Raw genomic sequence first — 12,077 nt, forward strand, 5'->3', positions numbered from 1 at the left:
TTACTAAGGGCCTGTTTGGGATTGAGGTGATTAAAAAAAAGCTACTATGAAAAAAAGCTATGAAAATTTTTGGTGTTTGGTAAACTTTGAAAAACAGCTTTTTTTCAAAGTTGAGGGTGAAAAAAAGCCCAAAATGAGGAGATGACAAGAAGCTGCAATTTGCAGCTTCAAAAGCAGCTTATTTTCACCCACACACGGGTGAACAGTGTAATCCTTGATTGGATTCGGACCCCTAAATCTGAAGGCGCCGAAGTTCCCCTAAATCCGACGTCTGTTCCGTCACCTGCGCCGTCCGATCTCGAGCGTGAAATCCTTGATTGGATTCGGACACTCGACCCCGCCATGCTTAATAGGATTAGGAATCGCGACCCTGCCCTCCTCCATGAGATTCAGCAATTCGACCCCTCCGTTGAGATTCGCAACTTTGATCCTTCCATCGTTGATGAGATTCGGAACTTGGACCCTGCTTTCCCTGCGGAATTTTCTGAAAGCGTAGACGTTCCTCAAAATCCCCCGTCTGTTCCATCTCCTGAGCCGTCCGTTGTTGAAATCCTTGATTGGATTGGGACACTCGGCCCCGCCGTGCTCGATGAGATTCAGCAATTCGACCCCGCCTTCCTCGATGAGGATCGGAGCTTCGATCCTTCCATTGTTGATGGGATTCGGAAATTGAGTTTGAAGGAAAAGGAGGAAAAAGAAGAAGAGAAGGAGAGAGAGACTGAAAAAGAAAAGGAAAATGAGAAGGAGAGAGAGAGCGAAAAGAGCGAAAGCAGCAGCGGCAGCGGCAGCAGAGGAGGGAATGAGAATGGTGGTGAGGTGGAGGAGGAGGTTGTTGAGGAGAGTAGCAGAAGGGATCAGTACCCATTAAGGCATGGAGACTGTTGGTACTATCTGAGGACTGGCAATTGTAAGTTTGGATCGAATTGCAAGTATAATCACCCTCGGATAACGAAAAACAAGCAGGTATATCTCCCTTGTTCCGCATTTATTTGTTAAAGATGATGTTATTCTTTCCCGTGCATCTTTGTGGTGAAATGTATCCGAAACAAATCGGGACTTTGGGCCTGCATTTAGTATTTGAGACATTAATGCATCTGGCCTCGTATGATTGCAGGAAATAATTGTGTCGTTGGTGCTCACTTTGTGTTTCTTCGTGTTTTGAACTTTATCATATTGATTTGAAGGTGTCTAAGGACAAGGCAAAGCTGAGGGAAGAGTTGGAAGAGAAGCAAGACCAGACCGAAAGCAAGGTTATTATCTATCCGAAGTTCTGGTTTTTACTGCAACTGGTTGGTTTTCATGTTTTACATCATTAAGTTTTGTTTTGCTTCGCATATTTGATTTCAAGTACTATGTTGTGTTTTGACGATGGGGTTTCTCGATATGGTTATCTGAAAGCTAGTAGGTTAGAATGCACTACTGATATACCCTTTTTGGTCATTTCACACAGTCACAGCTGTTTTACAAAAAAGTTTACCAAACACTATGATACTGCTTTTTTTTTCCAAAAGCACTTTTACAAAAAAGTTTACCAAACACTTTGCTGGCTTTATTTCACAGCCGCTTATTCTCACAGCACAGCCGCTTATTCTCACAGCAGCTTTTTTTCAAAGCACAGCAATACCAAACCAAGCCTAAGCGTGACACGCCCACCAGTAAATATTGGTATATGTTTTTGTTGCGACCACTATTTAAAATATCCATGAAATTGTCGATATTTCAGTTGAAATATTTGAAAAATCAATGATCGATATGGAAATGGGAGGTGAAATCAAACTTCAATCTATAGTAGCAAGATATAAGAAAATCAATGAATATCAACGATATTTACCAATTCACTACATAAATTTTACTAAAACTCATTGCAGATATCGAACTTTTAATTTTTTTTTTTTTTTTTGAGAAATTGTTCTTAATTTTGATTAAATCTGAATGAGCTAAACTAATTTCTTCACATTCACATGCGTTCACTTATTTTTTATAATAATATTATTCTTATTTCTTACCATCAAAACATATCACAATTTCATACCTTACGTCGAATATGAAGTGGATAGCCACATCAATTAAAAAAATGTATAGTACCAGTTTAAGTGGATAATCACGGAATTGGATCCCCTCTGGACCCAAAAAATCGGAGTTTAAGGATTAAATGATATGGGGCTATTGAAATTTAATTTAACGACTACAAATAGGAGACCTTCTAAAAGTTATAATAATTATAATCGTTTGATCAAATTTCAATGGTTCGAATCATTTGATCCTTGGACTCAGTTCATTTGAGTCCGAAAGAGATCCGATTCCGATAATCACCTCAAATAAATTTATAAAATAAATATGTATCTCTTCGTTAGTAAAATTTTAAGAAATTAATCAAACCCGACTTTTTAAGTTTTCCAGTCTCCCACATCGACATCTCCTCCTCCCTCCCATCTCTCCATCTCCATCTTGCTTCACCGGTGACTGATGGTGCTCTAATCCCACCTTCGCCGGTAACTGGATAATCATCTAATGGTGCTCCACTCCCTCTTCCGCTAATCTTTGGATTTCATAGCTTCTTAATCCAGCCAACATCAATGATCGATAAATGTGAAATAGATTGGGCAATCTTTGGCTCTTCTCTTCGACTTCTGGGCATTTTTTAATAAAGAAAACTAATGAAAAGGACTTGAAAACTTTGAGTTTTAACGATAAGGACAAAATAAATAGTAAAGTAAATAGTACCAGGTTTGATTTTTTAGTGTAAAAATATGGTTTTTCGTTAAAGTGAACAGTAACGTGGGTTTTTCGTTAAAACTCCCTTTCTAAAATGATGTATTTTTGCTCACCGTCCTCAAGTGATGGTAATGTTCATCAACCTAGTTATTACAATTAGATGAGCTTAAGGGCTCATTTGGAAATGCATTTAAAATGACTGAAAACACTTTTGATGAAAATGTTTTTGAAATTAATCCTTGGTAAAAGTCCAAGTAGATCATAGAAAAACACTTAAAGTGCTTTCTGCAGAAAACACATATCTGGAACTTTTGGAAACCAAAATCAATTTCACCAAAAACGCTTTTAGTTCATTTTAAAAATTCTTCCAGACAATGACTAAATTTTGAAATTTGTGATTATCCATTATATAGACACATGAGGTGGTATATTTAAATGATAAGTGTAGCACTAATTTTTTTTTTTTTTTTTTTTTTTTAATAACAAATGGGCAATTGCTTTGCATTAGTGTACTTAGGGGTTGTAATTTCAGATGCTAACACATTCACACTACTCAAAATTTGTACTAATATATGATTCGATGAGTACATGATACACGAATGAAACATGAACATTGTTCATCGCATAATATTATCTTAATAAAACTATAACTTTTCTCCTTTCTCATTTTTGCAATGAATAGTATTAACTGTTGTTTTATATTGATATACGTATTAATCAACAAGTGAGTCTACACAAACACGACACACGATATAAATAAGTATCACAAACATAACCGGATGGCGCCCACCCTTTAAACTGAAGCTCTCTCGGTAGGTAGGAACAATCTGCATAAAATGGTTGGTTATGTTTCCTATTGGGGCATTTCCTATGAGTTACTGAGCGACATATTAGTATCTCAATGATGCATAATATACAATTGTTTCTTTGAAATATGATACACACACATATATATGCATGGCAAGGTAGGTTGCATGTGACCATGTCTTATAAAGGCAACCCAACTTTCCTTTATATTTGAATCCCCATGTTTGAACGCCAAACTCGCAAACCAAAAGCTGTCTGCATTTGAAATTTGTAGTTAAACTTTGTCATCATGTCCACATACATTTAGAATCCCTATATTAAGCTAGTTGTTTTACCGTACATCCGGGTACAAATTCTTCAACCAAAACCAAGAAGAATGCTCACTAGAAATTATATTCCAATGAGTTATTAAAGACAAGATTGACATGATTTCTTTATCCGAAGAACTCATGCATCACATGATTTGTATTTCATCGTTACTTTTTGTTCACGTAGTCGTTTAAGAAGGAAGATAATATAAATACATCCCCTTAGTGAGTAAGTTTGATGAATGTTAATTCCATCAACTAATTCACCGACTGTTACATACCTCAAAATTCTAAATCCATGGGAATGTACAAAGTTTTCACTCCCATGCATTCCATGGTGTTTGAAGTTTGAACCCCTTTTTTCACCGTTGACGATTCCACTTCTGGGGTGGGGAACCTTATAAAATCAGTAAAATCTCACATATGGACATTCTCAAGCAGCCTTCTGAAAAAATCCAATAACCCAATTTACTATACATATAATTACATAAATATTCCTCTCTTCACACTTCGAAAATTACCAAAACACCAACTTGGTCAAATGAGGAGCATGTGCTTCCTTCTCAAACTCCACCTTAATTTTTACCATGCATGTTAGTTTAATTTACCCCAGGAGAGACTGACATGTTTATATGGGGAGGAGAGTCGACAACTAAATAAAATTACTATAAAGCCCGAAACCCTAGGGTTAAGTTGTATGCGGCCAACCTTGGCCACGAAAAGAAGCCTCCTCGTTGCATGCACGGCGGCAGACAGGCGCTGAACACCGTATCTTCCCCATTCCACGCGATCGCAACGCTTTTTCCTAACAATTACAGTTAACTCTTCTCATATAAAATTGCAGAAATATATATTGCCAACCCTCGCAAAAACCGTTGTCAACTTTTACATCAACCAAAACTTTGAACAGTGCTTTGTTTTCTGTTACTTTTTTTTTTCTCTTCATCGATCCTTTTTCCCAGGTAACTGTACCTCTGCCAAAAACACCGTAATCATATTTTAATACTACGATAGATGGAGAAAAGAAAGGCAAAGTGTTGACTAGTACTAGCCGTAGCTTTGCTACTATGACCGCTTGATCTTTATATATATATATATGAAGATCTTCTTCCTTTTCACTACTAGGGTTCCTCTCTTTTGATAGCTTTCGAAGTTAGAAAAACATACACATTACATATATACATATATCAAAGAAGAAGGAACTCAAAAATGGCGTCTTTCAAGCTAATTACCTTCGTTCCTGTCTTCATTTTGCTACATCTAATACAATCTACAGCTCATACACATGGAGGTAATACTTCTTGACTTGATAATTAAGTATGTTTTCTCAAAGTAGTTAGAGATAATCTCTGTGTATGCGTAATCGATTTTATTTTCTTATATGCTTATCTCCTTATTAATCGATTTTTCTGTATACTTCATGTAGCTATGAACAAAGTAGTGCTGACTGCTGATGAAACTGGCCATTTAGTAGTGCTGAGAAGAAGCCTCGTCGATGTTGAAAAGGTACACTAGCTATTATACAGATGGGAAATACGATTTTCACCAATCCGTTTCTTCTTATCATACTCCTGTTTATTTTCTGTCTTGATTTTCCTTTGATTATCAATTCAAAAACCATAAATAAGCATGATATGCAGGTGAAAAATGTACAAAAATCACTTCCTTAAGCATCACTTTAAACACAGATCTTTACAATTCTATGAAAAACTACTGCGTTTTCAGGAAATTCATGACGGCGTTCCCGCTGCTGTGGAAGAAGCTGAAGATACAAGAATTGGTGGGTGGAAAATGATGCCAGAAAGGAATCTAGGAATGGCAAAAGAGGAAGTGTTGAAAAGCAATGGAGAACGTAGATTGAGAAGTGCAAGTAGTAGTGGTCGTGTGAAGGTTAAAATACCTGGGTTTATACCCTTCAATGCTGACTACCATGTCCCAAAACCTCATCCACCTAAGAATAACTAAGTAAGGATCGAAGATCTGCAGAGCACTGGTGGAGAGGCCGGCGGCGGCTTGAATTTAGAGTTAGCTTTAGGGCACAAAGTTTTGTCTTACTCTTCATTGTTTCTTGTTTTAGCTAGGTTTTCCACGCAGAGAGTGTTTTATCTTTGTGGATTTTGTTGGTTGTTTATTTATTTTACTTTTAAGGCTACAATTTCCGGTTATGTAAGCATTTTTGACAGAGAAACAAGTTTGGAAATATAGAATTAATGTTCAAAGCTATATATTTTGTTTTGTTTCTAAGTGCAACCAGAGTTCCGAAAGGATCCCTGCAACAGGTTTATATATTTGTTCAAATTTCTCAAGCCACCCAAATCATGTTCTTTATTCTCATTTACAAGGGCTTGTAAATTTGAAATTCAGTTAGTTAAGAACATTCTTGCTTTGAAGGTTCCGAATTCGAATTCTCCCTCCTTCTATATATATGTTTTAAGGGTTCTTTCTTTTCATTTGTTATTTATTAACTAGTTAACTATTATTTACTACAGTCTAGTAGTAATATTCATTTTCATTTGTAAGTGAAAGGTGTTAGGTTCGATTTTCGTCAAGGGTTAATTTGAACTACATTATTGCTAGCCAATTGTGATGCTTAGCTCAGCCCCTCCCCCCTTAATATAGATAATATCATTATCTATACCAAAAGGACGGTGTGGGCTTAGCCTCGCAAGCTATTATTTACTATATTTGGCTTCTGTTTGAATGAATCGAGTGATAAATAAAATGCTGCAAGCTAAAACAAGAACTTAAATACAAACAGGAAGGACAAAAGTACTGCATTTGGGGGTGGGGGGCAAATAGTTACATGCAATAAAGTAATCTTACTATATAACCAAAAAAATTGCAAATGATGGATTTTTGACAAATAGCCAAATGGGAAGTTATCGAAATCAACTTGTGATTAATCAATCATATTTGATTGTCATGGTTAATTAATCATGTCTTTCGTATATGTCAAAAGACGTCACACATCAAGTGCATACGTGTGACATTTTTGCCACATACTTGCCTGTCATGGTTAACTAATTAGGACATCTGCTTTTATATCTACTGTCGGAGCGTCCAAGAACGGCTTTTGATGAAACAAATTTGTTACTTGAAACAGAAGTCAACCAATTTACTCGAAATCTTTTGTTTTTCAGGAGTCGAGGCATTCAAGGAGATCACAAGGCTTTCCACGCATACCATTTATGGGGCGAGGAGTCGAGGCATTCAAAGAAATCTAGCATATCGAGATTCATCCCGTATTTAACTCAGGTGCAAGGAGTCAGACACACTGCTCTGAACAATTTAAAGAAACTACTAGCAATATATATATACACACACACACACACACCATATTGTATTTGATTTTTCCCATTTCTATCTGTACTTTCTCTAGTTTTCTACAACTGAATTCTTGCCAGAACTCAGAAAGGAAACTACAAGCATAAAACAGAAAACGAAGAAGACCGATTTGTGATCTTTATTCCTGCACTCGAGCTGATCCCGGATCCCTCTTGATTCTAAAACTATCTACATAACTGTACTGTAGACTGCTTATACCGCTGATGACGATGTTCTTCGTTGCTGCAGAAATTAGAGAATCCCCAAATCCCCCAACAAAAACTGATGGCAGCTTGTACTCTGCGGTTCCGCGCTTCTATGTCAAACTAGCAGTCGAATTAGGTTAAAATCTGCAAGATGTTCCAAGTCTCTTTCTCTGCCTGAGTGTTGCAGACCTTCGGTTGCCAAAGGCGGGGTAAAGAAGCTCCCCGAACTTTTCAAGGAACAGAATCCATTCCTCCTCACTCATGTCAGCAACCTTCACGAAGCATGGTGAGGTTGGTAACTGATCATTTGCACTTCTTCTGATTCCGGATATGGTTGCAGCTCTCTGGAGCCGGCTTCTCCCACCCACATCTATTCTTTTCGGAGGAAGGGGCAATTTTGAAGCGGTTTGATACAAATTTGGCTGGATAGTGATTCCGTCTGCCCTAACTTCATCCTCTTCCAAACACTCATCTAGCTTGGACAGCAAGTTTCGACCATCAGCGCCTCTAGACCCAAAAGGAAATGAAACCGGATCAAAGAAGTGATGTGACATAACGTCTGAAGGATCAAGAATCCCAGCATTCTCACAATCTATATCAAACAGAAACTCTTCATTTCCTTCTTCCGCCTCAAAGGTTGACAAGTTCATATCTGCTATGATCTTCCTGGCCTCGAGGCATACAGCTTCAAGTTCGCTTGGCTTCTCCTCTTGCCCTCCAAACTCCCTACTCATCATCTCACCAATCTCAGCAAGGCAGAGTCCAAAAGCAGCAGCTTCCTTAAGAAATATTGTGCACAGGACCAGAACTCTAAGGCATGCCTCTCGGATCATGGGAAGCTCCATTTTCAGCATCTCAGAGTCACAAATTGGATTAAGATTACTTATATACTCAAGCTCATCATCAGAGAAAGGAATTGATGCCTGAGGCCAATGAATCCACTCAAAATATGGATCTTCCAAGTGCTCCGGCAAGCAAAGTCCGTGGTCAATTGGAATGAGTTCCACCTTACCAAACTCCCCATCAAGCTTTTTAACCAGAAGGTTCCCAGCATGTCTGTCAGTGTTAAAGATCCTAATGTCTAAAATGCCTATTCTATGAACGGCTGATACAGGAAAGCTTGAAGTTCCATAGTCACTGGCATCAAAGTCATGAGGGATGAACAGCTGCAGAGACGCAATCTTGCTAACCCTCTTCTTCTTCTGAATCTTATCTCCATTGACGCCATAATTAACATTGAAGATTTGATGTGCAGCCTTCACAAGAACAGTTGGAGGCACATTAGCAAAGTGATCATAATCCAGAAGGTAGGCAGCAACTTCTCGAAACCCAGTTTCCCCAACTCGCACTGAACGCTTCAGGCCAGGCTGCCCGAGTGCCTTGCCTACAAAGCCTTTAGGGTTGTTCGGTGCAAATGGCTCCTCATCTGTTGGCTTCACGATGGCAACACTCTCGCCCATGATGTTCCTGAAGAAGTAAGCACCACCAAGCCCACTATGCACGGGGATCGGATCAAAACCCTTCTTGATAGCAACCACAATCTCCTTAACCAGTTCATCAATTCTCGCAAAATTATTTGGACACCCCAAAACCTCAATAGAATCACCCTGATCCCTCTGCAGATTTTGCCCAGTAGGTGACAGACAAGGAGTTGACGAGCTTCTGTTCATGACATTCCTAGCAAGTAGTAGCGTTGAACGATTGCGGATGGCACTAAGATCATTGTTCAATATACGATCCCCAAACGTCAAAGAGCTCTGGTCCGTAGGTACATTGAGGGCAAGCTGCAACCTCCTTTTAACCGTGTGGGCATTGTCACCCCTTTCCAACTCCATTCCCAAAACACACCCAGTCTCAGTCTGCACAAAGACACGCCTCCTCCGAGCAAGACTGCCTCTCGCGCTCTCAAGGCGGTCGCCATTCAGCAGCCCACCGAGCAGTGTCACAGCCATCTGGGTCTTAACAGGACTCTCCAACTTTGTAGCCATCAAACAAGGATGAAAAATCCTTGTTGAATCGCGCGGTATATGCAAATCAATCATACACTATGCTAACATTACTCTATAAAATCGTTGATAACGTTCACACAGGCAAGATGTGGACTCAAGATACTACATCAGGAACCTTTCTGATCACGCCGCTCGATTCAGCAAACCGAAAACCTGCCAAGAAACGGTGTAAATACGTCTCATTTCATCCATCATATTAACAAGAAGTAAGGCAAAATCGTCAAACTACTTGTAATCAAGCTTTCTAACTATTTAATTTCTCCATAAAATGCCTAAATCTTGATTACTCTCAGAATTGACTATTTTTAGTGTACACAAAGATCACTGAATTTTCTTTTACTGGTCTTACTGTCTGTTTGGTTGCTGAGAAAGTTGCTGGAAAAATGCGCAGGAAAAAAAATAAAAATTACGCCAAATCGTACGGATATTCGGAAAAAAATCGAGTATTTAATCTCAATCTACTAAAAATTTGAAAATAAAAATAAAAAGTCAATTGTTGTTTGGCTCGCTTTCCCGCAGTTTCTCGCCAACCAAACGGAGGATTACGCAGAGAAAATATAAATCACAAACAGCAAGAAAATCAAATTGAAAAGTGAGAAACCAAAAGAAAGATCACAAGAGAAGATATCAAACATTTGAAACCTCACCGGCGGTCTCCGAAATCAAAAATCTTCGACGGCGAGATCAGCGAGATACACGGAGAGAGAAGAAGGAGAAGAAGAGCTGACGATCATCAGAGGACACGGAGAAGATCCGACGGCTAAAAGATTCAGCCATCAGGGTCATGGCTTCTTCTTCCAGCACAGCGTTTGTCTTCCACCAAAAGCCACCATATCCTCTCTCCCTATCTTCTACGTCGGTTCCATTTTTCGTGAATTTACGACAAACACCTGATCATATCGACCGTAGGATCGAGAGAGGAACGTGATCATGGCTGTTGATTCAGATCGTGATGAATCTGTACGGAGAATAGCGCGTCGAATGCGTGGAAATATTTTTGGCGGGACGGTGAGAGGGGGGTCTTATCGTGTACGTATGTAATTACATTTGCCGCTTGTTTACCGGCTTGCAGCATGAGCCCAGGCTGGACCGCAGGGAATATTTTATTTTACAATGCTATCTAAATCAGATTTTTATTTCAAGAGGTATGTCCTAAAACCAACATGTATTATTCAATCGTTGTCGCGTGACGGTGAATGAGTTTTATGTAGATCATTTTTTTACGTGTCATGATTAAAGTTTATTTGTCACATCTCGGTCCAGGGTGGATCACTTCCCGGACCCGCTCCACCACTGTAGCACGATATTGTCCGCTTTGGGCTTACTATTCCCTCACGGTTTTGTTTTTGGGAACTCGCGAGCAACTTCCCAGTGGGTCACCCATCATGGGATTGCTCTAGCCCCCTTCTCGCTTAACTTCGGAGTTCCTACGAAACCCGAAGCCAGTGAGCTCCCAAAAGGCCTCGTGCTAGGTAGGGATGAGAATATACATTTAAGGATCACTCCCCTGGGCGATGTGGGATGTCACAATCTACCCCCTTAGGGGTCCGACGTCCTCATCGGCACATCACAGCCAGGGTTAGGCTCTGATACCACATACCACATCCTTAAATGTATATTCCCATCCCTACCTAGCACGATGCCTTTTGGGAGCTCATTGGCTTCGGGTTTCGTAGGAACTCCGAAGTTAAGCGAGAAGGGGGCTAGAGCAATCCCATGATGGATGACCCACTGGGAAGTTGCTTGTGAGTTCCCAAAAACAAAACCATGAGGGAATGGTAAGCCCAAAGCGGACAATATCGTGTTATAGTGGTGGAGCGGGCCCGGGAAGTGATCCGCCCCGGACCGGGATGTGACATTATTCGATGATTTATTTTTATTAATATTCTCGATAACTGAATTATGATCTTACTTTACTCTTTGAAATTAAAAAATTATCTAACATCTTGAAACTCGATATTTGTTTCAATTTAGCAAGATTCTGTCTATTTTGTAAATGGAGTCAAATATGTTGACTTGTTGGGGGTAATATTGTCATTTTGACAAAATAGACGAAATTCCGACAAAGTGAAGCAAATATTGAGTATTAGGGTGTAAAGTGACAGCTTTTGAGTTTCAAGCCGAAAAATATTATGACAATATCGTGTTACAGTGGTGGAGCGGGCCTGGGAAGTGATCCGCCCCGGGCCGGGATGTGACATTATTCGATGATTTATTTTATTTTTATTAATATTATCGATAACTGAATTATGATCTTACTTTACTCTTTGAAATTAAAAAATTATCTAACATCTTGAAACTCGATATTTGTTTCAATTTAGCAAGATTCTGTCTATTTTGTAAATGGAGTCAAATATGTTGACTTGTTGGGGGTAATATTGTCATTTTGACAAAATAGATGAAATTCCGACAAAGTGAAGCAAATATTGAGTATTAGGGTGTAAAGTGACAGCTTTTGAGTTCCAAGCCGAAAAATATTATCAGAATTAAGTTTCATGCGCATCGGTAATAATAAACTTTGTTCAATCCAATGGTAAGAAATAAACATAATATGCATGAGGAGAAAATGAAAATGAGTGTGTGAAAGTTATTTTCCTTGACCAATACTCCCCATCTACACATTCATACAAATCATGATTCATTTAGTTGTAAACAGTGTGTGTTATGTCAATGGAATAAAGTAGCATGTTCGCTTTCTTACACCCAAA

At 39.0% G+C, this 12,077-nt stretch overlaps 3 protein-coding genes across 4 annotated transcripts; 2 read left to right on the plus strand and 1 right to left on the minus strand.

Moving 5' to 3' along the window:
- The first annotated feature begins 108 nt into the window (after positions 1-108).
- Positions 109-1,599, plus strand: LOC148691075 (uncharacterized). Of its 2 annotated transcripts, none has more exons than XM_088684726.1 (2): positions 109-963; positions 1,185-1,599. In XM_088684726.1, exons 1-2 carry the CDS (start codon positions 142-144, stop codon positions 1,314-1,316), a joined length of 954 nt encoding a protein of 317 aa, XP_088540852.1. In that variant the 5' UTR covers positions 109-141; the 3' UTR covers positions 1,317-1,599. The 2 variants fall into 2 exon arrangements, with proteins under 2 accessions (XP_088540852.1, XP_088540853.1); XM_088684727.1 differs by having other exon boundaries at positions 1,115-1,286.
- Positions 1,600-5,039: 3,440 nt separating this feature from the next.
- On the plus strand, positions 5,040-5,795 carry LOC148691076 (uncharacterized). Its single transcript, XM_088684122.1, has 3 exons — positions 5,040-5,121; positions 5,257-5,336; positions 5,556-5,795. The coding sequence occupies exons 1-3, from the start codon at positions 5,040-5,042 to the stop codon at positions 5,793-5,795; spliced, it is 402 nt and encodes a 133-aa protein (XP_088540248.1).
- A 1,322-nt stretch (positions 5,796-7,117) lies between these two features.
- Positions 7,118-10,462, minus strand: LOC137712723 (phosphatidylinositol 4-kinase gamma 5). The gene is made up of 2 exons (XM_068451868.2): positions 10,017-10,462; positions 7,118-9,522 (listed from the first exon to the last, which is right to left on the minus strand). Exon 2 carries the CDS (start codon positions 9,400-9,402, stop codon positions 7,498-7,500), a length of 1,905 nt encoding a protein of 634 aa, XP_068307969.2. The 5' UTR covers positions 9,403-9,522; positions 10,017-10,462; the 3' UTR covers positions 7,118-7,497.
- Positions 10,463-12,077: the final 1,615 nt, after the last annotated feature.

This window comes from Pyrus communis, chromosome 14 (genome assembly GCF_041283825.1).
Source record: "Pyrus communis isolate YQ-2024b chromosome 14, ASM4128382v1, whole genome shotgun sequence".
In the NCBI taxonomy this organism is placed as follows: domain Eukaryota; kingdom Viridiplantae; phylum Streptophyta; class Magnoliopsida; order Rosales; family Rosaceae; genus Pyrus; species Pyrus communis.

What these genes read in the sequence shown, in the direction of transcription:
- LOC148691075 (XM_088684726.1), top strand. Translation starts at nt 142, where the DNA reads ATGACAAGAAGCTGCAATTTGCAGCTTCAAAAGCAGCTTATTTTCACC. An exon ending in GGATAACGAAAAACAAGCAG is followed by an intron (nt 964 to 1,184) that starts GTATATCTCCCT and finishes ATTGATTTGAAG; the next exon opens with GTGTCTAAGGACAAGGCAAA.
- LOC137712723 (XM_068451868.2), bottom strand. Translation starts at nt 9,402, where the DNA reads ATGATTGATTTGCATATACCGCGCGATTCAACAAGGATTTTTCATCCT.
- LOC148691076 (XM_088684122.1), top strand. Translation starts at nt 5,040, where the DNA reads ATGGCGTCTTTCAAGCTAATTACCTTCGTTCCTGTCTTCATTTTGCTA. An exon ending in TACAGCTCATACACATGGAG is followed by an intron (nt 5,122 to 5,256) that starts GTAATACTTCTT and finishes TACTTCATGTAG; the next exon opens with CTATGAACAAAGTAGTGCTG. An exon ending in GCCTCGTCGATGTTGAAAAG is followed by an intron (nt 5,337 to 5,555) that starts GTACACTAGCTA and finishes CTGCGTTTTCAG; the next exon opens with GAAATTCATGACGGCGTTCC.